Below are 26,054 nucleotides of genomic sequence, written 5' to 3' on the forward strand. Positions count from 1 at the left end.
AATTCCAGATGTCAGATTAGTATTCTATCATTTCTCTATGTGTTTCTCTCAGAATTTCACTGTTAGTCAACACCTGTTGTTTACCAAGCATGTGACAAATACAATTTGATTCGACAGATACACGAACAAACGTATATACACACACACACACTCTCTCCCTCCAGCAACTGACCAACCACATCCGGGACACGTTGCCAGGGTTACGTAGTAAACTCCAGAGCCAGCTTCTATCTCTGGAGAAAGAGGTGGAGGAATACAAGAACTTTAAACCAGACGACCCGACACGCAAGACCAAGGCCCTACTGCAGTCAGTATATAAACACACACACACACACAAAAGCATGCACGGGCACACTCACAAGACCGCAGAGCCATGCTTCAGTTGAGAATTGTATTGATGCATCTGTGTGTTATTATTATAGTTTATCTGAGTAGGGATGCAATAACATTGACACATTGTAATTTACAACAGTAAGATTCATTGCACCCGAACATGTTCCATGAGTACCTTTCCCACTTTTCAGAGACGTATTGATCATTTGTCCTCTAGAGGTCAACATTTCATTACAACGTTCATTTGATAGTACATTATCCCAATTGGCCGTCTTAAATTCCCTCCCAAACTAAAATCAAATATTTGGAATGTAACACTTCATTGGCTTTTGATTTCCACTAGGACAACCAGTAAGACGTTTCTTAGCTCATCAACGCCGTGCGACAGTGCACCAATAAGGTACCTCGCCGCATGGAGCCTGTGATGCCCTGTCATGCTAGTTCAGCCCACATGGGGGCGCCATAGAGCTAGCCTTTAATGCTACCATGCTAACCTAGGCCCCAGGGTAGCGCACCAATAAGGTGTCTAGGGTGAAGTTGCCCCTAGACACTGACCTGGGGTCAGTTTAGCATTTACCTCCACTAATCAGGTTAGGTTAAAATTAGGGGAGGGGAAGCTGATCCTACCAATGGGAACCCCCCCCCCCTCTCAGAGAGCTTAGAGCCTGTCATGTCACTCCTGGCCACAGGGGGCGATGTAGAGCTAGCTTGTCTTGTGGTTTTCAGGGTGATGTGTGAGAGACTGTTTATGTTTCTCCTCACGTCTCTGGTTTTCCCTGAAGACAAGCTGCAGGTTAACACACAAGCATGCACGTGGACACACACACACACCTTGTAAGACTTAGTGGATGTCAAACACTCATTTCATTTTCCTGAAGAATTGTGGGATGCCTACCTGCTGCTTGTATTAGTTTAGTATCCCTCCATCTCTCTTTTCCTTCCCTCTTTCACTGCTCAACTACCTCTCCATCTCTCTTTGTTGCTTCCAGACTCCTCCCACTTCCCTTGGAGATCCTAATAAAGTCTAAATCAATCAATCTCCTCTCCTCCTCTCTCCCTCCCTCTCTCTGAATGAGTAAATTACCTATGAAAGCCACACTGTTAGCTGTCCAGTTCATCATCCTACGTCTAACTTCAGGGTCACGTCCCCTAGTCTTTTGAGTGGACTTGACAATTAAATATACACGATTTTATTTTGTTTGTCGATTCATTTACTTCTGCTAGATGCCTTTTATGTGGTATTTGCGCTGAAGACCATTCAAAAAGCCTACAAAAGTTAAAACTACAAGGCTACTTCCTGGAAAATGAGATGTTTCATAGGGTATACTGTGGTCTGTATGTTTGTCATGATGTCGGTAGGACACTAGAGGGCAACAGCAGTCCACTGCAATCAGTACCATTCATCCTGGGACCGTAACCACAAAGCATCTCAGAATAGGAGTTCTGATCTAGAATCAGTTTTGCCTGTTAGGTCATAATGAATCAGATTATAGGGACAGATCCCGGATCAGCACTCCTACTCTGAGGTGTTTTGTGGATATGAGTCCTGGTCCTATACAATAAAAGAACTACACCATTCTTAAAATCAAATGTTCTGTCTTTTATTGTGTAAAAAACAACATTAAAATCACTGGCTGCCATGGCAACATGGTTAAGAATGCTCAAAGTACCACTCCCTTCTTAGTTACAATCACAGGTTGCCTCCAAATTCTCCACCCATCTCCCAATGTGTGCACTCATACACTTTTTGTTATGGTTTTAAAAAGCATTGGAATGGTGTAGTCATTGGCTGGAGGGAGTTTCAACCATTAAACCCATGACTGAGAGTGTGCAAGGCAAGTATACACTTGGGGGGGAAGGGTGGAGGATTGGGACGTAGCGAAAGCTTTAGGATCAACGGTAAACTAGGTTCTCTGTAAACTGTTTCTGTCCCCTATACCACAACTGAAGTTAGATGGACACGCTCACCCATCTACCCACACACCCACGGAAAAACACCCACAAACATACCTGTTCATCTAGATATCAGCATAGAATCTTACTGGCACATAAAACTCAGTAACACCAAAAAAAGGTGATTGGCTACCCACAACAGGTCACAAAGACATGGACCAATGAGAGGAGGACATTAGGGGTTGGGTGGGGCTTGTTCTGGTAAAATAGGAGGATCCATAGAAATTCAATTACTAGAGAGATTTAAACCCAACGTGCACTTTTGAGCAGATCACATCCTTGATGCATTGTGGGTAAATGATGACCGACTGACTCAGGGGCAGACTGGGACCATAAATCAGCTCTGGAATTTCTAACACACTGACCCACACACATTATTAGATATAGAAAATTCGCATTTTGTAAAAATTATATTATACAATTTTTTACAAAATGCTAATTGAGACAGGGCCACTGGGCTAAAAATGGACCAGCCCATCTGGCATTTGCCCGAAATGCCAGTCCGCCCCTTGACCCACTGATCTACAAACGATGAGTCTCTCATTCTAGTGATTCTATTTCTATGGGATGATCCAAAACAAATAAATTAATGAACATTAAGTCTCTCAGAGTATGAGGGCTGATCTAGGATCAGTTTGGCCCTTTAGATCATAATGAATCAGATTACATGGACAGGTTGGGACCTGATCCTTGATCAGCACTCCAACTCTTGGGACACTTTGTGGATACGGTCCCCCAGGGCTGCGTTCAATAAGCACAAACAGGTCGGAAAAATGTTTTCCGGGAACGCAAAAGTGAACATTCTTATTGGACAAATTGAGGCAGGACTTCCGTCACTTCTAACTGTTGTCTTGTTCTGTGTCTAATGAACACTACCCAGGGAGTAAAAGGCACTGTGTTGAGCCCAGATGGCAAAGTTGTACGGCAGTGTCCCAAATAGCACCCTATTCCCTAGATAGTGCACTACTAGGCGCGGCTGGAAGTGGTGCTCTAGTGGTTAGAGCGTTGGGCCAGTAACCGAAAGGTTGCTGGATCGAATCCCCGAGCTGACAAGGTAAAAATCTGTCGTTCTGCCCCTAGGTAAATCTTAACTAGCTTGCCTAGTTAAATAAAGGTTCAATTAAAAATGTTTAATTAAAACTTCTGACCAGAGATAGGCTCTAGATAGGGAATAGGGTGCAATTCGTGATACAGGATATTTACTCTTCTGTATCCTCCTCTGCTTCCTCGTCTTCTCTTCCCACCTTAACCCGGATTGGCTGTGAGGTGGCGGAGTGGGTGTGTCTTTATGTACAGACACGCCTCTTATCGTCAAACAGTCTGCGGACGGTATAGACCTGAGAGAGGAGGAACGGACAGTTAGACACTGAGATAATGTTACCTGAGTGACTGATTACACTAGTATAGTGTGTGTATAACTAGTGTGTCTACAGGTTGTCCTAGTGTGTGTGTGTGTGTGTGTGTAAAATCTGTGCGAGTGCGACCCCCATCATAACTACAGACCTGCCAACCTTGAATCATTTTACTGAGAACCACTTGCGGTGACGGCAGCCCCGGCCCACAAGACGACGCGCGCCACCCCCACACTGCTCAAATCAAACGCACCTTTTAGCCCAATAATGATGTTTGCAGAAGACCCCCACACTGCTCAAATCAAACGTACCTTTTAGCCCAATAATGATGTTTGCAGAAGACCCCCACACTGCTCAAATCAAACGCACCTTTTAGCCCAATAATGATGTTTGCAGAAGACCCCCACACTGCTCAAATCAAACTCACCTTTTAGCCCAATAATGGCGTTGGCAGAAGACCCCCACACTGCTCAAATCAAACTCACCTTTTAGCCCAATAATGATGTTGCAGAGACCTAAATCAAACCTTAGCCCAATAATGGCGTTGGCAGAAGACCCCCACACTGCTCAAATCAAACACACCTTTTAGCCCAATAATGGCGTTGGCAGAAGACCCCCACACTGCTCAAATCAAACACACCTTTTAGCCCAATAATGGCGTTGGCAGAAGACCCCCACACTGCTCTGTGATTGGGGACACTGCCCTGTGTAGGGTGCTGTCTTTTGGATGGGATGTTAAACAGGTGTCCTGACTCTCTGAGGCCATTAAAGATCCCATTGCACTTAATGTAAGAGTAGGGGTGTTAACCCTGGTGTCCTGGCTAAAATCCCAATCTGGTCTTCATGGCCACCTAACCATCCCCAGTTTACAATTGTCTCATTCATCCCCTGTAACTATTCCCCAGGTTGTTGCTGTAAATGAGAATGTGTGTTTTGTCCTATATTTATATTTTTAGCCCCAGCCCATGTCCCCACAGGAGGCCTTTTGGTAGGCCGTCACTGTAAATAAGAATTTGTTCTTAATTGACTTGCCTAGTTAAATAAAGGACAAATAAAATCAAACTCAACTCTGGACCTCTTAGCCAGTTCCACTGCATTGTTTCATTGTTCCCCTTTAATCAGGGACGGGTTTAGACCTGGGACACCAGGTGGGTGTAGTTAATGATCAGAACAGAAACCCAGCCGGCTCCGGACCTCGTAGGGTCAGAGTTGAATACCCCTGCTATTGACGTTATGGGTGCTTGGTAATTGGCTGCTCCTCAGTAGCAAAAATATGTTAAATATGTTTAATATGCATGTCTGTTTTCAATCACGCAGTGACCTACCGCACCGCTGACCTACGGCACGCTGACCTACCGCACCGCTGACCTACCGCACCGCTGACCTACCGCACCGCTGACCTACCGCAACACAACAGGTGTTTCCTTGCAAGTGAATGAACTCACGTCTACTGCTGTTTCTGAGATCAAGCTGGGAGCTAGAGATTTCTTCCTCGCCAGAGTCCTCTGATTGGCCCAGCTTCAACTTCAAGCGGTTGAGTGAAAAACCTCAATCTGCCAACTAGAAGCATCTTTCTGCATATTTTAGGGTAGTTTTTCGTACCAGCGTACTTAGACCTGAAATGTTGTGCAGGTTGGCAGGTCTGTAACTAGGAGACTGGTACAGGACCAGAAGGAGACTCTCCACAAGTTGTCCTAGTGTGTGGCTGTGTTACCTGAGTTAGTGCGACCCCCAGCATTACAATGAGACTGGTACAGGACCAGAAGGACACTCTCCACAAGTTGTCTTCTAGCAGGTTACGGTCCCTGGCCTCAAACGCTCTCAGTACCGTCTGCATCTGACGACTTCTCTCTAACCTACGGTGTACTGAGTCTATGGACTCCTGGAAGAAGAGAGGGGAAGGGGAGAGGGGAAGGGATGGGAGGTAGGTAGGAAGAAGAGAGGGGAAGGGGAGAGAGGAGGGTGGGGAAGGGGAGAGAGAGGAGGAAGGGAGGAGAGGGGGAGGAGGAAGGAGAGGGTGATGGTGAAGAGAGAGGGGAGGGTGGGGGAGAGAGGAGAGAGGGGAGGGGGAAGGGATGGGAGGTAGGTAGAAGAGAGGTAGGGGAGAGGTAGGTATGGGAGGTAGGTAGGTAGGAGGGGAAGGGGAGGTGGGAAGGGATGGGAGGTAGGTAGGAAGAAGAGGAAGGGGGAGGGGAAGGGATGGGAGGTAGGTAGGAAGAAGGGAAGGGAGAAAGAAGAGTGGGGAAGGGGAGAGAGAGGAGGAAGGGACAGGACAGGGGGAGGAGGAAGGAGAGGGTGATGGTGAAGAGAGGAAGAGAGAGAGGGGAGGGTGGGGGAGAGAGGAGAGAGGGGAGGGGGAAGGGATGGGAGGTAGGTAGGTAGGTAGAAAGAAGAGAGGGGAAGGGGAGAGAGAGGAGGAAGGGACAGGAGAGGGGGAGGAGGAAGGAGAGGGTGATGGTGAAGAGAGGAAGAGAGAGAGGGGGAGTTTGAAAAGAGGAAAGGTACTGTGTACGTTCAGTTTTTTTCTCTCTTCAGTTACAGTGAATGTGTGGAAGACATGGTCATCCATCTAATAGCCTACTCACCCTAATGTCCTCCAGCTTGTACTCCAATAGGCTCTCAGGCTCTCCAAGCCCCGCCCACTCGTCATCCCCTCCCACGTCGCCTGGCTGTCCCTCGATGATGACCTGCATTTTTACACACACACTTTATAGCATCTCTATTTACATTTTATTAAATTAGCAGATGCTTTTATCCAGAGTGACTTACAGTAAATCAAATCAACCAATTAATAAAGATATATTAATACAAATAAACCTCGAAGAAGACCATCTTCTCAGAGAAGCGGCTGAAGCTGTTGTCAAAACAGATCTGGTAGTCGCCTTCCTCCGTAGGTTCCACCCTAGAACAAAACAACCAATCAGAGGCGCTCACACAGAGAAAGCAACCAATCAGAGATGTGGGCACAAAGCCAACAGCAAACCAAAAAGAGAGGGAAGGGGAGAGAGCGAGGTCAAAAGACACAGGTTGATCTGAGGTTGAACTGTGACATCACAGAAGAGATGTTGTGTGAGTAGATTGGTCCAATGAGAGGCAGCGGTACTGACATGTGGACTCCGTCTGAGCGGCGGAACTCAGAGATGAGCTGGAACCCGTGAGGAGAGAGAACGGTGAAATCTACATCCATACCTGCACCGGCTATCACCTGGAGAGAGGAACACACACACACACACAATCAGAAAGGTACTTTTACAACAGCCATAGATATGAGTCACACTGCACGTCAGAGAGCTAGGATATGAAACATGATGTGTGTGATAATGTTACCTGAGTAAAACAGGATGTGTACTCAGTGACGTGAACCCCTCTGAATGGTGCAGGTAGAAATAGAGTAAATAGAGCTGACAGGATCCCCTATTCTCTCTGACAGATGATAGTTTCTGTTCAACACATTTCTATCTGAACATTCTGTACCTCCATTCTCCTGAGAAGCCATAGGGGCTCTGGTCACAGGTAGTACACTACATAGGGGCTCTTGGTCACAGGTAGTACACTACATAGGGGCTCTTGGTCACAGGTAGTACACTACATAGGGGTTCTGGTCACAGGTAGTACACTACATAGGGGCTCTGGTCACAGGTAGTACACTACATAGGGGCTCTGGTCACAGGTAGTACACTACATAGGGGCTCTGGTCACAGGTAGTACACTACATAGGGGCTCTGGTCACAGGTAGTACACTACATAGGGGCTCTTGGTCACAGGTAGTACACTACATAGGGGCTCTTGGTCACAGGTAGTACACTACATAGGGGCTCTTGGTCACAGGTAGTACACTACATAGGGGCTCTTGGTCACAGGTAGTACACTACATAAGGGCTCTTGGTCACAGGTAGTACACTACATAGGGGCTCTGGTCACAGGTAGTACACTACATAGGGGCTCTGGTCACAGGTAGTACACTACATAGGGGCTCTTGGTCACAGGTAGTACACTACATAGGGGCTCTTGGTCACAGGTAGTACACTACATAGGGGCTCTGGTCACAGGTAGTACACTACATAGGGGCTCTGGTCACAGGTAGTACACTACATAGGGGCTCTGGTCACAGGTAGTACACTACATAGGGGCTCTGGTCACAGGTAGTACACTACATAGGGGCTCTGGTCACAGGTAGTACACTACATAGGGGCTCTGGTCACAGGTAGTACACTACATAGGGGCTCTTGGTCACAGGTAGTACACTACATAGGGGCTCTTGGTCACAGGTAGTACACTACATAGGGGCTCTTGGTCACAGGTAGTACACTACATAGGGGCTCTTGGTCACAGGTAGTACACTACATAGGGGCTCTGGTCACAGGTAGTACACTACATAGGGGCTCTGGTCACAGGTAGTACACTACATAGGGGCTCTGGTCACAGGTAGTACACTACATAGGGGCTCTGGTCACAGGTAGTACACTACATAGGGGCTCTGGTCACAGGTAGTACATTACATAGGGGCTCTTGGTCACAGGTAGTACATTACATAGGGGCTCTTGGTCACAGGTAGTACACTACATAGGGGCTCGTCTGCATCCCTATTCCCTATCACATAGGCCTAATCTCTACACCATAGTGGAGGAACTAGGTTCTTTGTAAACTGTTTCTCTGTACCGCAACTGAAATCAGATGGACACGCTCACTCTCACACACACCTACGCCATTACACAAGGAAAACAAAACACAAACATGGCTGTTCTTCTAGATATGTCAATATTACTGGCACATAAAACCCATCTATACATGAACAATCTGACGTTACAGGACAAGGTTGTATGTCATAACATTCAGGGCTCCGGGCAGCCGAGTGGAAATGGAGGAAAACTCGCCTCCCTGCGGACCTGGCATCCTTTCACTCCCTCCTCTCTACATTTTCCTCTTCTGTCTCTGCTGCTAAAGCCACTTTCTACCACTCTAAATTCCAAGCATCTGCCTCCAACCCTAGAAGCTCTTTGCCACCTTCTCCTCCCTCCTGAATCCTCCCCCCCCCCCCCCCCTCCCTCTCTGCGGATGACTTCGTCAACCATTTTGAAAAGAAGGTCGACGACATCCGATCCTCGTTTGTTAATTCAAACGACACCGCTGGTCCTGCTCACACTGCCCTACCCTGTGCTTTGACCTCTTTCTCCCCTCTCTCTCCAGATGAAATCTCACGTCTTGTGACGGCCGGCCGCCCAACAACCTGCCCGCTTGACCCTATCCCCTCCTCTCTTCTCCAGACCATTTCCGGAGACCTTCTCCCTTACCTCACCCATCAACTCATCCTTGACCGCTGGCTACGTCCCTTCCGTCCTCAAGAGAGCGAGAGTTGCACCCCTTCTGAAAAAACCAACACTCGATCCCTCCGAAGTCAACAACTACAGACCAGTATCCCTTCTTTCTTTTCTCTCCAAAACTCTTGAACGTGCCGTCCTTGGCCAGCTCTCTTGCTATCTCTCTCAGAATGACCTTCTTGATCCAAATCAGTCAGGTTTCAAGACTGGTCATTCAACTGAGACTGCTCTTCTCTGTGTCACGGAGGCTCTCTACACTGCTAAAGCTAACTCTCTCTCCTCTGCTCTCATCCTCCTAGACCTATCTGCTGCCTTTGATACGGTGAACCATCAGATCCTCCTCTCCACCCTCTCCGAGTTGGGCATCTCCGGCGCGGCCCATGCTTGGATTTCGTCCTACCTGACAGGTCGCTCCTACCAGGTGGCGTGGCGAGAATCTGTCTCCGCACCACGTGCTCTCACCACTGGTGTCCCCCAGGGCTCTGTTCTAGGCCCTCTCCTATTCTCGCTATACACCAAGTCACTTGGCTCTGTCATATCCTCACATGGTCTCTCCTATCATTGCTATGCAGACGACACACAATTAATCTTCTCCTTTCCCCCCTTCTGATAACCAGGTGGCGAATCGCATCTCTGCATGTCTGGCAGACATATCAGTGTGGATGACGGATCACCACCTCAAGCTGAACCTCGGCAAGACGGAGCTGCTCTTCCTCCCGGGGAAGGACTGCCCGTTCCATGATCTTGCCATTACAACTCCATTGTGTCCTCCTCCCAGAGTGCTAAGAACCTTGGCGTGACCCTGGACAACACCCTGTCGTTCTCTACTAACATCAAGGCGGTGACCCGATCCTGTAGGTTCATGCTCTACAACATTCGCAGAGTACGACCCTGCCTCACACAGGAAGCGGCGCAGGTCCTAATCCAGGCACTTGTCATCTCCCGTCTGGATTACTGCAACTCGCTGTTGGCGGTGCTCCCTGCCTGTGCCATTAAACCCCTACAACTCATCCAGAACGCCGCAGCCCGTCTGGTGTTCAACCTTCCCAAGTTCTCTCACGTCACCCCACTCCTCCGCTCTCTCCACTGGCTTCCTGTTGAAGCTCGCATCCGCTACAAGACCATGGTGCTTGCCTACGGAGCTGTGAGGGGAACGGCACCTCCGTACCTTCAGGCTCTGATCAGGCCCTACACCCAAACAAGGGCACTGCGTTCATCCACCTCTGGCCTGCTGGCCCCCCTACCTCTGAGGAAGCACAGTTCCCGCTCAGCCCAGTCAAAACTGTTCGCTGCTCTGGCACCCCAATGGTGGAACAAGCTCCCTCACGACGCCAGGACAGCGGAGTCAATCACCACCTTCCGGAGACACCTGAAACCCCACCTCTTTAAGGAATACCTAGGATAGGATAAAGTTATCCCTCTAACCCCCCCCCCCCTTAAAAGATTTAGATGCACTATTGTAAAGTGGTTGTTCCACTGGATATTATAAGGTGAATCCACCAATTTGTAAGTCGCTCTGGTTAAGAGCGTCTGCTAAATGACTTAAATGTAAATGCAAATGTAATTCAGTCCTTCACTAGTGCTGAACACACACACAGCCTGAGAGGGTTACACATCAACACACACACTGCCTGAGAGGGTTACACATCAACACACACACTGCCTGAGAGGGTTACACATCAACACACACACTGCCTGAGAGGGTTACACATCAACACACACACACTCTGCCTGAGAGGGTTACACATCAACACACACACACACACTGCCTGAGAGGGTTACACATCAACACACACACACACACTGCCTGAGAGGGTTACACATCAACACACACACACACTGCCTGAGAGGGTTACACATCAACACACACACGCGCGCACACACACACACACACACACACACACACACACACACACACACACTGCCTGAGAGGGTTACACATCAACACACACACACACACACACACACTGCCTGGGAGGGTTACACATCAACACACACACACACTGCCTAAGAGGGTTACACAACACACACACAGGTGCATCAAAGCTGGGACCGAGAGACTGAAAAACATCTCAAGGCCATCAGACTGTTAAATAGCCATCACTAACATTGAGTGGCTGCTGCCAACATACTGACTCAACTCTAGCCAAAAATGTATGTAATAAATGTATCACTAGCCACTTTAAACAATGCCACTTTATATCATGCTTACATACCCTACATTACTTATCTCATATGTATATACTGTACGCTATACCATCTACTGCATCTTGCCACCTTGATGTAATTAAATGCATCACTAGTCACTTTAAACAATGCCACTTTATATAATGTTTCCATACCCTACATTACTCATCTCATATGTATATACTGTACTCTATACCATCTTGCCTATGCCGTTCGGCCATCGCTCATTCATATATTTTTATGTACATATTCTTATTCATTCCTTTACACTTGTGTGTATAAGGTAGTTGTTGTGAAATTGTTAGGTTAGATTACTTGCTAGATATTACTGCATGGTCGGAACTAGAAGCACAAGCATTTCGCTACACTCGCATTAACATCTGCTAACCACGTGTATTTGACAAATAAATTTGATTTTGATTTGATTTGACACACACACACACACACACACACACACACGATTGAGTTGAATGGGTGCCAAGCTGCCTGTAAACTCCACTACAGGGACTCTCCCACTGAACAAACAGACTAGAGCTGCCTGCCTCCCAATAATCTGTACTCCTCTGAAGTGTGCACTTATATAGATCTCTAGTCTTGGATCTACCCTGTAGCCTGGGGGGGCCACTCTGTTTCTGCTCTCTTGCCAAATCCTTGTGGAATGGTCATGCTTGAGTAGGCAAAAGCACAAACAGATCTGGGATCAGGCTAGCTACTCTATAGACTGGGGGGCCACCCTGTTTCTGCTCTCTTGCCAACATGCTTGACAATGGAGTAGGCAAAAGCACAAACAGATCTGGGATCAGGCTAGCTACCCTCTGTGGATGGACTGGGACAGATAGTCTATAGAACGAAGACATATTGATAGATATGACCCAATTGAGAGAGTTGTTAGAGCAGTTTGTGTCAAGATGTAGGTGAAGTGGTAGAATTAAGCAATAAGGCCCAAGGAGGTGTGGTATATGGCCAATATACCACGGCTAAGGGCTGTTCTTAGGCACAACGTATCGCGGAGTGCCTGGACACAGCCCTTAGCCGTGGTATAACGGCCACATACCACAAACCCCCTGAGGTGCCTTATTGCTATTATAAACTGATTACCAACGTAGTTATAACAGCAACAAACAAAAAGGTTTTGTCATACCCATTGTATACTGGTCTGATATACCACGGTTGTCAGCCAATCAGCAGTCAGGGCTCAAACCACCCAGTTTATAATGATGTATTTATATCACTGGGTAGGATGTATTTGTAACACTTACACTGGCTAAATCTCTGTAGAGTGGAAGACGAGAGATGCAGAGAGAGACATTCATAAAACAGTATTTAACGAGCAAATGTACCCCTCTCAGGAGTTAACCCACTGTTCCCCGGGCACCGAAGACGTGGATGTTGATTAAGGCAGCCCCCCGCACCGCTCTGATTCAGAGGGGTTGGGTTAAATGCACAAGACACATTTCAGTTGAATGCATTCCGTTGTACAACTGACTAGGTATCCCACTTTACCGTTCCTTGGTTATAGCTATATGGTTCACCTGCATCATACGAAAAGTTAGGTTATAGATGGGGATAGTGGGGGAAACCACTGCAAAACAGCATCCTTGCTTGTACGGCTCCAATTAGCCTATCTCATGTGTAGCCTGGGGCAAGTGTCCTACACAGCATAAATGCTTAAGTGCACAACCAGATAGCTTGCTGCTGTGGCTATCTCCTTAACTAGCTAGATAACGTTATCTGGCGCGACTAGCTTGCTACTGTAGTTAGCCATCTCAGGAGGAGAACTGAGAATAGCATCATTGTCACAGCTAGCCTTTCTGGGACTGTATCGTGTTTACATTAGCTAACGTTTCAAGCCTGCTACTTCTGTGTTGCGATCTTTTGTTGCTGGCCAATGCACACACTAGACAGCTAAGCAACTAGTTATTTTACCTGATACTCCACTTCCATGGTAACGTTCTTCGCAGCCGTTTGGAAGAAGCATTCGGTTCTACCGGCTGGTAAGATAAACGTGAATTCGCTGTCTTGGCTATGGCCGAAAGCACGAATCGTTTCAAGACACGTCGCCACAACTAACGCAATGAAAACACATGTTGTGCTGCCTCGTCCTGCTTTCCGAAGTGTGTCCATGACGATAAATGAATTTGCTTCCTCAATGTGCTGAGATATCACAGCTAGCTACGTTATCATCCTGGCTAGCTAGCTAACTTCCAATAGCATGTTTCTATCTTCCGCAACATCTGTTGAACTTTTCCGGTCAGACGATTGGCTAGAATATCCGTATGACTGACACACTGCGGGACCAATCGTTGAGGTGGAATCCTTGTTTGGGACATTCATTTGTTTGTGCCCACACCCCAAAAAAACTGTTAAAATGTGTACAATGTCATTTAATATATTTACAGATGTTTTTTTAAATTTCTCCTCGATTTAGGACAGACACTTCAAAACCTTGTTTCTTATTATTTATTGTTTGACTGTCCTTTTTGCCACTTATGAATGTGTTATTCAATGCGTTTCTATGGCTTTCGTAGTAAAGTCCAAAATCAATATTTTATCAAATCATTTTTTAATATATTTTTAATATAACTAAAGGGTCCTAAAATTCGAAATCATAAAGCTAAATGATCCATAAAATGACCATCTTAAAACAATTCCATATGTCAGATTAACACCCCCCCCCCCAAAACGTTTTAGACTCTAAAGAATTATAAACTAAATTGTAAATTTGTATATTCATGAGTTGAAATAAATTGTACACATAAGCTAAGTTGTAGCCTAATGAACACGGACAGAAGCCCTTCTTTGCTCTTCATTTGAAAAGCCTATATTAAAACTATTTTTGTTAAAAATAGTTTGTGATGTTGTAAACAGATTATGCTAACATACTCCAATAATAACACTGGCCTATCTAAATGAGATAATTTATCAGTGGAAACATTTGAAAGGTTGCTGCGGCAGATTACAGAAAATCAACGTCATTTGTGGCTTCTCACTGGGCACACTGTCATTTCAATGAAATGACGTTGAACCACCGAGAAATAAACATTGAATTGACTTCTGTTCCCAGTGGGTTCTGACTCACTGTGTAAGGGCATGTCCCAAATGGAACCCTATTCCCTATATTGTGCACTACGTTTGACCAGGGCCCATAGTCAAAAGTAGTCATCTGCAAATAAGAAATGGGGTGCTATTTTGGGAATGAACCAAAATATCAGCAAGTCTCAGCAACTTTGACAAGGACAGAGAGAGTTCTAGTATCTAGTAATGGACCAGAACCTGTCCTAGTTCTAGTACTGTAATGGACCAGAGCCTGTCCTAGTTCTATTACTGTAATGGACCAGAACCTGTCCTAGTTCTATTACTGTAACGGACCATAACCTGTCCTAGTTCTATTACTGTAATGGACCAGAACCTGTCCTAGTTCTATTACTGTAATGGACCCTAACCTGTCCTAGTTCTAGTACTGTAATGGACCAGAACCTGTCCTAGTTATATTACTGTAATGGACCAGAACCTGTCCTAGTTCTATTACTGTAGTGGACCAGAACCTGTCCTAGTTCTAGTACTGTAATGGACCAGAGCCTGTCCTAGTTCTATCACTGCAATGGACCAGAACCTGTCCTAGTTCTATTACTGTAATGGACCAGAACCTGTCCTAGTTCTATTACTGTAATGGACCAGAGCCTGTCCTAGTTCTATTACTGTAATGGACCAGAACCTGTCCTAGTTCTATTACTGTAATGGACCATAGCCTGTCCTAGTTCTATTACTGTAATGGACCAGAACCTGTCCTAGTTCTAGTACTGTAACGGACCATAACCTGTCCTAGTTCTATTACTGTAATGGACCAGAACCTGTCATAGTTCTATTACTGTAATGGACCAGAACCTGTCCTAGTTCTAGTACTGTAATGGACCAGAACCTGTCCTAGTTCTAGTACTGTAATGGACCAGAACCTGTCCTAGTTCTATTACTGTAATGGACCAGAGCCTGTCCTAGTTCTATTACTGTAATGGACCAGAACCTGTCCTAGTTCTATTACTGTAGTGGACCAGAACCTGTCCTAGTTCTAGTACTGTAATGGACCAGAGCCTGTCCTAGTTCTATCACTGCAATGGACCAGAGCCTGTCCTAGTTCTATTACTGTAATGGACCAGAACCTGTCCTAGTTCTAGTACTGTAATGGACCAGAGCCTGTCCTAGTTCTATTGCTGTAGTGGACCAGAGCCTGTCCTAGTTCTAGTACTGTAATGGACCAGAACCTGTCCTAGTTCTAGTAGTGTAATGGACCAGAACCTGTTTTAGTTCTAGTACTGTAATGGACTAGAACCTGTCCTAGTTCTTGTACTGTAATGGACCAGAACCTGTCCTAGTTCTATTACTGTAGTGGACCATAACCTGTCCTAGTTCTATTACTGTAATGGACCAGAACCTGTCCTAGTTCTATTACTGTAATGGACCAGAACCTGTCCTAGTTCTATTACTGTAATGGACCAGAACCTGTCCTAGTTCTATTACTGTAATGGACCAGAGCTTGTCCTAGTTCTAGTACTGTAATGGACCAGAACCTGTCCTAGTTCTATTACTGTAATGGACCAGAGCCTGTCCTAGTTCTATTGCTGTAGTGGACCAGAGCCTGTCCTAGTTCTAGTACTGTAATGGACCAGAACCTGTCCTAGTTCTAGTACTGTAATGGACCAGAACCTGTTTTAGTTCTAGTAGTGTAATGGACCAGAACCTGTTTTAGTTCTAGTACTGTAATGGACCAGAACCTGTTTTAGTTCTAGTACTGTAATGGACTAGAACCTGTCCTAGTTCTTGTACTGTAATGGACCAGAACCTGTCCTAGTTCTATTACTGTAATGGACCAGAGCCTGTCCTAGTTCTATTGCTGTAGTGGACCAGAGCCTGTCCTAGTTCTATTACTGTAATGGACCAGAACCTGTCCTAGTTCTATTACTGTAATGGACCAGAACCTGTTCTAGTTCTATTACTGTAATGGACCAGAACCTGTCCTAGTTCTATTACTGTAATGGACCAGAGCCTGTCCTAGTTCTATTACTGTAGTGGACCAGAACCTGTCCTAGTTCTTTTACTGTAATGGACCAGAGCCTGTCCTAGTTCTATTACTGTAATGGACCAGAGCCTGTCCTAGTTCTATTACTGTAATGGACCAGAACCTGTCCTAGTTCTAGTAATGTAATGGACCAGAACCTGTCCTAGTTTTAGTACTGTAATGGACCAGAACCTGTTTTAGTTCTAGTACTGTAATGGACCAGAACCTGTCCTAGTTCTATTACTGTAATGGACCAGAGCCTGTCCTAGTTCTATTACTGTAATGGACCAGAACCTGTCCTAGTTCTAGTACTGTAATGGACCAGAACCTGTCCTAGTTCTAGTACTGTAATGGACCAGAAGCTGTCCTATACTCTTCCTCCTATATTCTTCTGTCTTCTGTCATAAAGTATGTTCTGATATTTCCTGCTGTGTGGTGAGGTGTTATAAAGTCTCTGTTGACGGTGTTATCAAATACTGTTAGTGTTGGTGTTTGTTATGTTCCAGGAGAAAAAGCCACAGAGGTCGACCACACACACACACACACACACACACACACACACACACACACACACACACACACACACACACACACACACACACACACACACACAAACTAGGACACAAACTAGGACACACACAGACACACACACTCTCTCACACACACACACACACACAAACACACACACAAAATCGCATGCATGTACACATCCCTTCTCCCTCCCTCTTTCTCTCTCCCCTCCACCTCTCTCTCTGTTTCTCTCTCTCTCTCTCTCTCTGTCTCTCTCTCTCTAAGCATCTTTTCATCTCACCCACAGTGCATTGGGCCTGTAACTGTATCCTCAGTGAGCGTGTGCAGGCCTTCCTGTTACCCTCTATCACCACTGCCATGAAAACAAGTGAGTGTTCATGTTATGGGAGTACACAGGCCTCCACACATTACTGAAGGTATGATTCAACAGATCTCCTTCATTATTCACCACTGTTTAGTCTGATTATCTGTACATATCAATGGAAATGTTTAGTCTGTAATGTAAATGTTTAGTATGGAATATCTGTACATGTAAATGTTTAGTCTGTAATATCTGTACATATCAATGTAAATGTTTAGTCTGTAATATCTGTACATATCAATGTAAATGTTTAGTCTGGAATATCTGTACATACCAATGTAAATGTTTAGTCTGAATATCTGTACATATCAATGTAAATGTTTAGTCTGAATATCTGTACATATCAATGTAAATGTTTAGTCTGAATATCTGTACATATCAATGTAAATGTTTAGTCTGAATATCTGTACATATCAATGTAAATGTTTAGTCTGAATATCTGTACATATCAATGTAAATGTTTAGTCTGGAATATCTGTACATATCCTTGTAAATGTTTAGTCTGTAATGTAAATGTTTAGTATGGAATATCTGTACATATCAATGTAAATGTTTAGTCTGGAATATCTATACATATCAATGTACATTTTTAGTCTGGAATATCTGGACATATCAATGTAAATGTTTAGTCTGTAATGTAAATGTTTAGTATGTAATATCTGTACATATCAATGTAAATGTTTAGTATGTAATGTAAATGTTTAGTATGTAATATCTGTACATATCAATGTAAATGTTTAGTATGTAATGTAAATGTTTAGTATGTAATGTAAATGTTTAGTATGTAATATCTGTACATATCAATGTAAATGTTTAGTATGTAATGTAAATGTTTAGTATTTAATGTCAATGTAAATGTTTTGTCTGTAAGATATATAAATATCAATATAAATGTTTAGTATGTAATATATATATATATAAATATCAATATAAACATCAGCATGTAAGGTAGGACCTATAGTTCTATTGGATGTGTTCTGTAGAGAGAGGAGGACTGGGAGTAAAGGGAGGAGGGAGAGAGAGGTGAGGAGAGGGGAAAAGAGGGGGTGGGAAAGAGAGAGAAAGGTGGAGAAAGGGAGAGCTAGGGAGAGAAAGAAAGAGGGAATGAGAGAGAGAGGGAGGGCAGGGGTGGAGAGAGAAAGATAGAGCTAATGAGAGAGAGGGAGTGAGAGAAAGAGGGAGAAGGGGGAGAGAGAAAGAGAGAGAGAGAGAGGAGAGAGAGAGAGACAGAGAGAGAGAGACAGGGGGAGAGAGGGAGACAGCGAGAGAGAGATGGAGATAGACAGAGAGCGAGAGAGAGAGATAGAGGGAGACAGCGAGATAGGTAGAGGGAGAGAGGGAGAGAGAGAGAGAGACAGACAGAGAGCGAGAGAGAGAGAGAGAGATAGAGGGAGAGAGAGGAGAGAGGAAGTGTCAGCTGAGGGATGATAACCACAGTGAGACATCTTGCAAGGGCGCGCCGGATTTACACACAAACACGCACGCACGCACACACACAGTGCACAGTGCACACACACGTCCTCTTCTGCATTTCCTCATTGCACATGCTCAATGTGCTACTAGTTCAGACGTACACAAGACTGACAGACTGACTGACAGACAGACGGACGGAGAGAAGAAACAAAGGAGAGAAGAGAGAGAGGAGAGGAACCACACGTTTACCAGTTCTCTGAAACTTGACTTCTAAATAGGTGAAACAATGTCTCCATCAGAGAACTAGAACGTCATTCTATTCTAGTTCTGGGTTCTACAGTACAGACACAGGTTGTTTTAGAACCCTGGCATTTACTTCTAGAAGGTTTGTCATTAGAATTCTTACAGTTGACCACAGACATCTTATGTGATTACTAGCTAAAAAACATTCCGTGCGGACGAATCTACAAATGTTTTGTTTAACAGCATATTTTACCATATTTTCAGGAGTTATTCCATCACAGTTTTCCTTTGGCATGTTGCTCGGAACCCGAATGTAAGGCCCATTCTAGATCTGTAGTGGACCTGACCAATCTGTATAGGAAGTCCAGATGAACCGACTGCTGCTGCTGTGACGTCTCCTGTGTTCAACGTCGTCTCAACGTTCTCTCAACGCCGTCTCAACGTCGTCTCAACGTTCTCTCAACGTCGTCTCAACGTCGTCTCAGCGTTCTCTCAACGTCGTCTCAACGTCGTCTCAACGTCGTCTCAACGTTCTCTCAACGTTCTCTCAACGTTCTCTCAACGTCGTCTCAACGTTCTCTCAACGCCGTCTCAACGATACCTACCGGCTCTTTGCTCTTCCTTTCTCCGTGAAGAGAAACCGGCTGGTGTTTCTGGTTGGCTGGTCTGTCGCACTGAGATTGAGGTGAAGTCACTGCCCTTTTCACTTTACCGCCGATTGTGAGAGAAGCTGTGTGGATTGTTTCACAACTATCTGGGCTGTTCAGAGACGGAGAGCATAGAGAAGTCTGTCTACTGGGACTGTCAATACATCCGTCAGTCAAACAATAGACGTATTGATCAATCCAGTGACCGACCTACACTGCTCAGTGTGTCCTCTGTGGACCTCCATCCATCCAGACTCGCCCTCTCTCCCACCCCTTCTTGCCCGGGGAAAAAGTGAGGTTGAGTGGGATGGCTGAGGGGCATGCTGGGCACCACCCCCAGGTGTTCGTGGTGGACAGCCAGGCGAGCTACACCCCCTTGCCCAGCGGGAGGCACCTCAGGTGGGGAGGGATCGGCCAGAGAGCCATTCAGCTCCTGGTGGGTCTTGCGCTGGTCGGGATCGTCATGGAAGCCTGCTTTATCGTGCACTTGTACAACAGGACAGGGGTGAGTGAAGGGGTATGTGTGTGTGAGTGTGTGTCTGTGTTTCGTGTGTGTGTTTCGTCTGTGTGCATGGTGTGGGATGTGTGTGTGTGTGGTAGTGTGTGGGGGCTTGCCTGGGTCTGTCCCCGAGCATCTCAAGGGGAATTCCTGGTCTGAATCTTGGCTCCCCCTCTCTCTGTCAGTGTGCATCACAACACATGTTTAAATAGCCTTGTCACACCACACACACACACACACACACACACACACACACACACACACACACACACACACACACACACACACACACATGCAAATTCTATATGTTGTGTTTCTGTGCTTCTGTCACTCAATATGAACACTTCCTGTAACTGGTAGTGGTTGCGGTGTGACATCACATCCTCCTCTTCTTCCCTCTCTCCATCTCTCTCTCTTTCTGTCTCTCTCTGTCTCTCTCTCTCGCTCCATGTCCCCTCTTTCTCTCTGTCTCTCTCTCTGTCTCTATCTCTCTCTGTCTCTCTCTCTCCACCCCCCTCTCTCTCTCTCTGTCTCTCTCTCTCCACACCACCCTCTCTCTCTCTCTCTCTCTCTCTCTCTCTCTCTCGTCTCTCTTTCTCTGTCTCTCTCTCTCCACCCCCCTCTATTTCTCTGTCTCTCTCTCTTTCCACCCCCCCTCTCTCTCTCTGTCTCTCTCTGTCTGTCTGTCTCTCTCTCTCTCTCTCTCTCTCTCTCTCTCTCTCTCTCTCTCTAGGCCCTGATGAATGCTCAATCCTTTATCCAGAGGGTAAGTGAAGTGTATATAGTACAAATGCTGTGTGTACGTGTGTGTGTGTGTGTGTGTGTGTGTGTGTGTGTGTGTGTGTGTGTGTGTGTGTGTGTGTGTGTGTGTGTGTGTGTGTGTGTGTGTGTGTGTGTGTGTGTGAGTGAGTGTACGTGGGTGTTTGCTTGTGTGTGTGTGTGCCTGTGTGTGTGTGTGCCTGTGTGTGTGTTTGTGTCAGAGTCTCACGCTAAAACACACTATCTGTTTCAGAGTGGCTCAGCTCAGGGTCTGACTGGATCTGAAGGTACACTTTATTCTCTCTCCTTCTCTCTCTCTCTCTCTCTCTCTCTCTCTCTCTCTCTCTCTCTCTCTCTCTCTCTCTCTCTCTCTCTCTCTCTCTCTCTCTCGCCTCTCGCTCTCTCTCTCTCTCTCTCTCTCTCTCTCTCTCTCTCTCTCTCTCTCTCTCTCTCTCTCTCTCTCTCTCTCTCTCTCTCTCTCTCTCTCTCTCTCTCTCTCTTGCTCTCTCTCTCTCTCTCTCTCTCTCTCTCTCTCTCTCTCTCTCTCTCCCGCTCTCTCTCTCACTCTCTCGCTCTCTCTCACTCTCTCAAATTCAAATTCAAATTCAGATCGATTTATTGGCATGAAATACAATTTATAGATATTGTCGAAGCAGTATAGTGGTGCAGCATTTCAGTAAATCCAGTATAACGAGGATAATGAAATCCAGTTCATTTCAGTACTAATAATAATAGTACAAATAATCATGTATTCAGGTACAACACTACTGCTGTTGTATTGTGGAATCATGTATTCAGGTACAACACTACTGCTGTTGTATTGTGGAATCATGTATTCAGGTACAACACTACTGCTGTTGTATTGTAGAATCATGTATTCAGGTACAACACTACTGCTGTTGTATTGTGGAATCATGTATTCAGGTACAACACCACTGCTGTTGTATTGTGGAATCATGTATTCAGGTACAACACTACTGCTGGTGTACTGTGGAATCATGTATTCAGGTACAACACTACTGCTGTTGTATTGTGGAATCATGTATTCAGGTACAACACCGCTGCTGTTGTATTGTGGAATCATGTATTCAGGTACAACACTACTGCTGTTGTATTGTGGAATCATGTATTCAGGTACCACACCACTGCTGTTGTATTGTGGAATCATGTATTCAGGTACAACACTACTGCTGTTGTACTGTGGAATCATGTATTCAGGTACAACACTACTGCTGTTGTATTGTGGAATCATGTATTCAGGTACAACACTACTGCTGTTGTACTGTGGAATCATGTATTCAGGTACAACACTACTGCTGTTGTATTGTGGAATCATGTATTCAGGTACAACACTACTGCTGTTGTACTGTGGAATCATGTATTCAGGTACAACACTACTGCTGTTGTATTGTGGAATCTACAGTTCCTACATTTCATTAAATACAAACAAGACAAATGACTGATAAATAGACAACGTGTACATGGATGATGGTTCCACTATGTTTTACTGTCAGTTATATACAATGTAAATACTTCAGGAAATGAATGGTCATGAGATGTCCCTCAGGCTACGGCAGTCATTGCTGTTTCTAACCCAGAATAATTCCCAACTTTATGTCATTAGTAAATGCAGAGAAGTTGGGAATTGGTTCTTTGTCTCTGTGTTGTATCTCTGACAGAGTAGAGATATTCTGACCAGTTGGTGGTTTGTCTCTGTGTTGTATCTCTGACAGAGTAGAGATATTCTGACCAGTTGGTGGTTTGTCTCTGTGTTGTATCTCTGACAGAGTAGAGATATTCTGACCAGTTGGTGGTCTGTCTCTGTGTTGTATCTCTGACAGAGTAGAGATATTCTGACCAGTTGGTGGTCTGTCTCTGTGTTGTATCTCTGACAGAGTAGAGATATTCTGACCAGTTGGTGGTTTGTCTCTGTGTTATATCTCTGACAGAGTAGAGATATTCTGACCAGTTGGTGGTTTGTCTCTGTGTTGTATCTCTGACAGAGTAGAGATATTCTGACCAGTTGGTGGTCTGTCTCTGTGTTGTATCTCTGACAGAGTAGAGATATTCTGACCAGTTGGTGGTCTGTCTCTGTGTTGTATCTCTGACAGAGTAGAGATATTCTGACCAGTTGGTGGTCTGTCTCTGTGTTGTATCTCTGACAGAGTAGAGATATTCTGACCATTTCTTTTCTCTTTTGAGGCCAAATAGCAATTTTGTTTTTCATTTGTTTAACAACCTGATTGATATCCCTGTGTGTTTGGATGTTAGGGTTGTTTAATGGTTTTAACAGCTGACACAGGGGACTCTTCTCAGGGTTCAGCTCTTATTGTTTTGGGACTCAATTTCAAATGGTGCCAAAATTTTAGTGGCCTTTTCTTTATATTTACAATTAAAACAAAATTGTCTGAGTTCTGCTCTGCATGCGTTATTTGGTACTTTCTTTAGTATTCGTGGATATACTGCCAGACTGTTAGTCCCAGGTAGTTGTATTCCTGGATATACTGCCAGACTGTTAGTCCCAGGTAGTTGTATTCGTGGATATACTGCCAGACTGTTAGTCCCAGGTAGTTGTATTCGTGGATATACTGCCAGACTGTTAGTCCCAGTACCATGTATGTTCAACCACAGTGAAGGAGTGTCTGCTTCTCTGATTCCTGGCCCTTTTCTGGAAAATCACAACTTTGGTTTTCTGAAAGTTGATCTCTCTCTCTTTCTCTTTTTCTTTCTCTTTCTCTCTCTCTCTCTCTCTCTCTCTCTCTCTCTCTCTCTCTCTCTCATGAAATAATTTATTGTCCCCTGACAGAGACCAATGAGATTTTAGTCGAGCCTACGACGAGGACAAGCCCACCTGAGATCCAACGGAAACCCTCAGCACACTTGATAGGTACAGTACAGCTTCTCAACACACACACACACACACACACACACACACACACACACACACACACACACACACACACACACACACACACACACACACACACACACACACACACACACACACACACACACTTAACCATTGATATCTGCTCTCTTAACTCCCCCTCTGCCCCATATCTTTCTCTACCCCATTCCCCCGTCTCTCTCTCCCCTCCCCTTACTCTCCCTCACTCCGCCCCTCGCTCCCCTCCCCCCTCCGTCTCCCAGGCTCCCCCCTGTCAGTGGGTGAGGATAGTGTCGTTCTGTGGGAATCAGACAAGGGTCTGTCTGCCTTCACAGATCAGATGGACTACAAAGATGGCCACCTGGTAGCACAGAGGAAAGGACACTACTATGTCTACTCCAAAGTGCACTTCGTTGAAGACTGCTTTCTGTTCAAACACAAGGTGATGAGGATCACCGAGGGTTACAAAAACAAACCACTTGTGTTGATGAAATCTAACAGGTCAGTGAGTGTGTGTGAGGTGGTGGTCCTGGGAGGGGGAGGGGGGAATGTGATGATGAAATCTAACAGGTCAGTGAGTGTGTGTGAGGTGGTGGTCCTGGGAGGGGGAGGGGGGAATGTGTTGATGAAATCTAACAGGTCAGTGAGTGTGTGTGAGGTGGTGGTCCTGGGAGGGGGAGGGGGAATGTGTTGATGAAATCTAACAGGTCAGTGAGTGTGTGTGAGGTGGTGGTCCTGGGAGGGAGGGGGAATGTGATGATGAAATCTAACAGGTCAGTGAGTGTGTGTGAGGTGGTGGTCCTGGGAGGGGAGGGGGAATGTGATGATGAAATCTAACAGGTCAGTGAGTGTGTGTGAGGTGGTGGTCCTGGGAGGGGAGGGGGGAATGTGATGATGAAATCTAACAGGTCAGTGAGTGTGTGTGAGGTGGTGGTCCTGGGAGGGGAAGGGGGGAATGTGATGATGAAATCTAACAGGTCAGTGAGTGTGTGTGAGGTGGTGGTCCTGGGGCATCATTTTGGGATGCAGTCTAAGTGTCTGCCTGTCTCTCCGTTAGGTTCCATTGTACTTCCCAGGATTCCAGACCAAATAAGATTTCTCATCAGAATCTTCTGAACAGCTACCTGGGCGGAGTCTTCCGTCTGTTGGCTGGAGACATCATCTATGTAACCGTGGACAACGGGACGCTCCTGAGACTTGGAGCTGAAGATAATTTCATGGGGGCATTCATGATTTAGGAGACGGTGTGTATTGACACACACACACGTACATTTGTCAATCAGATTTGTGGGTCAGTTATATTATTTCAATGTATAGATTCTAACCAAGGTGTGTTATAGAGAATCACACTAGAAAACAGACTATTGTTTTTATAAAGGTATTTTAATCTTGAGACAACATCTGCAGCTATTACCGTGAATGCCATCTCGGCAAATGGCGGGGAAAATTCCTTTAAAAATCCATTGTCGGCTGTCTAGTGTAGTGTTTCTCAATCCTGGTCCTGGGGACCCAAAGGGGTGCAAAAACCTGCTGAGGAGTTGATTACTTGAATGAACTGTGGGAGTACTACAAACAACAGCACCCACGACCTGGACTGAGAAACACTGGGCTAGTGCTACAAACAACAGCACCCACGACCAGGACTGAGAAACACTGGGCTAGTGCTACAAACAACAGCACCCACGACCAGGACTGAGAAACACTGGGCTAGTGCTACAAACAACAGCACCCAGGACAGAGAAACATAAAGCTAATGGGCTCTTTTATACCTTGCATTGGATTGAATCCTGGCTTTGTTGCTATTGGATGCTGGACATTTAAATTCAAGTAAAACTGTATCATAGCATAGGATTGAATCCCTGTCTTGTTTATAGATGGTTCTATGTTTATATATATGGCTCTATGTTTACATATATATGGTTCTATGTTTATATATGGCTCTATGTTTATATATGGCTCAATGTTTATATATATACGGTTCTACGTTCATATATATGTCACGCCCTGACCAGGTGAACTCTTCTATTTTGGTCAGGGTGTGGCATTTCTATAGTTTATTTTCTATGTTTTTGGTATAGCCTTGCTTTGGGGCGTATTTCTATGTTGGGTTCTGTCGATTCCCAATCAGAGACAGCTGTCACTAGTTGCCTCTGATTGGGGAATCATATTTAAGTTCCTTTTCCCCCCCACGATGTTTGTGGGTTGTTGTCTCTTTTTGTTGGATCAGTAGCGATACGTTTATTCTCTGGTTTGACCGTGTTATTTCAGTCTGTAATAAATAACATGAGTTCGCTCCCAGCTGCGCCTTGGTCCACTTCTTCCTTCCTGCACGACGATCGTTACAGAACAACACACCAAACCAGGACCAAGCAGCGGGAGGAAAAGGAGCGCGAGAGATGGGCTCGCGAGGGAAAGGAGTTCTGGACCTGGGAGGAGATCATGTCGGGGAAAGGACCCTGGCGGAAGGATTCCCAGGTCGAGGAGGTGATGCCAGCCGGTGGAAGGAGTCGCAGGCGGC

The 26,054-nt window shown here is 45.5% G+C and overlaps 2 protein-coding genes across 4 annotated transcripts; one reads left to right on the forward strand and one right to left on the reverse strand.

The window, feature by feature from the left end:
• Positions 1-1,912: 1,912 nt before the first annotated feature.
• Positions 1,913-13,400, reverse strand: LOC106593283 (transmembrane emp24 domain-containing protein 1). The gene is made up of 6 exons (XM_014184623.2): positions 13,070-13,400; positions 6,746-6,843; positions 6,456-6,540; positions 6,224-6,325; positions 5,353-5,520; positions 1,913-3,623 (listed from the first exon to the last, which is right to left on the reverse strand). The coding sequence occupies exons 1-6, from the start codon at positions 13,265-13,267 to the stop codon at positions 3,573-3,575; spliced, it is 702 nt and encodes a 233-aa protein (XP_014040098.2). The 5' UTR covers positions 13,268-13,400; the 3' UTR covers positions 1,913-3,572.
• Positions 13,401-18,412: 5,012 nt separating this feature from the next.
• LOC106592746 (tumor necrosis factor ligand superfamily member 14) lies at positions 18,413-25,171 on the forward strand. Of its 3 annotated transcripts, none has more exons than XM_045709900.1 (7): positions 18,413-18,886; positions 19,009-19,896; positions 20,624-20,656; positions 20,903-20,936; positions 23,456-23,536; positions 23,800-24,037; positions 24,594-25,171. In XM_045709900.1, exons 2-7 carry the CDS (start codon positions 19,699-19,701, stop codon positions 24,772-24,774), a joined length of 765 nt encoding a protein of 254 aa, XP_045565856.1. In that variant the 5' UTR covers positions 18,413-18,886; positions 19,009-19,698; the 3' UTR covers positions 24,775-25,171. The 3 variants fall into 3 exon arrangements, with proteins under 3 accessions (XP_045565856.1, XP_045565857.1, XP_045565855.1); XM_045709901.1 differs by having other exon boundaries at positions 18,413-18,779; XM_045709899.1 differs by having other exon boundaries at positions 18,413-19,896.
• Positions 25,172-26,054: the final 883 nt, after the last annotated feature.

Source organism: Salmo salar, chromosome ssa02 (assembly GCF_905237065.1).
Source record: "Salmo salar chromosome ssa02, Ssal_v3.1, whole genome shotgun sequence".
Classification (NCBI taxonomy): Eukaryota; Metazoa; Chordata; class Actinopteri; order Salmoniformes; family Salmonidae; genus Salmo; species Salmo salar.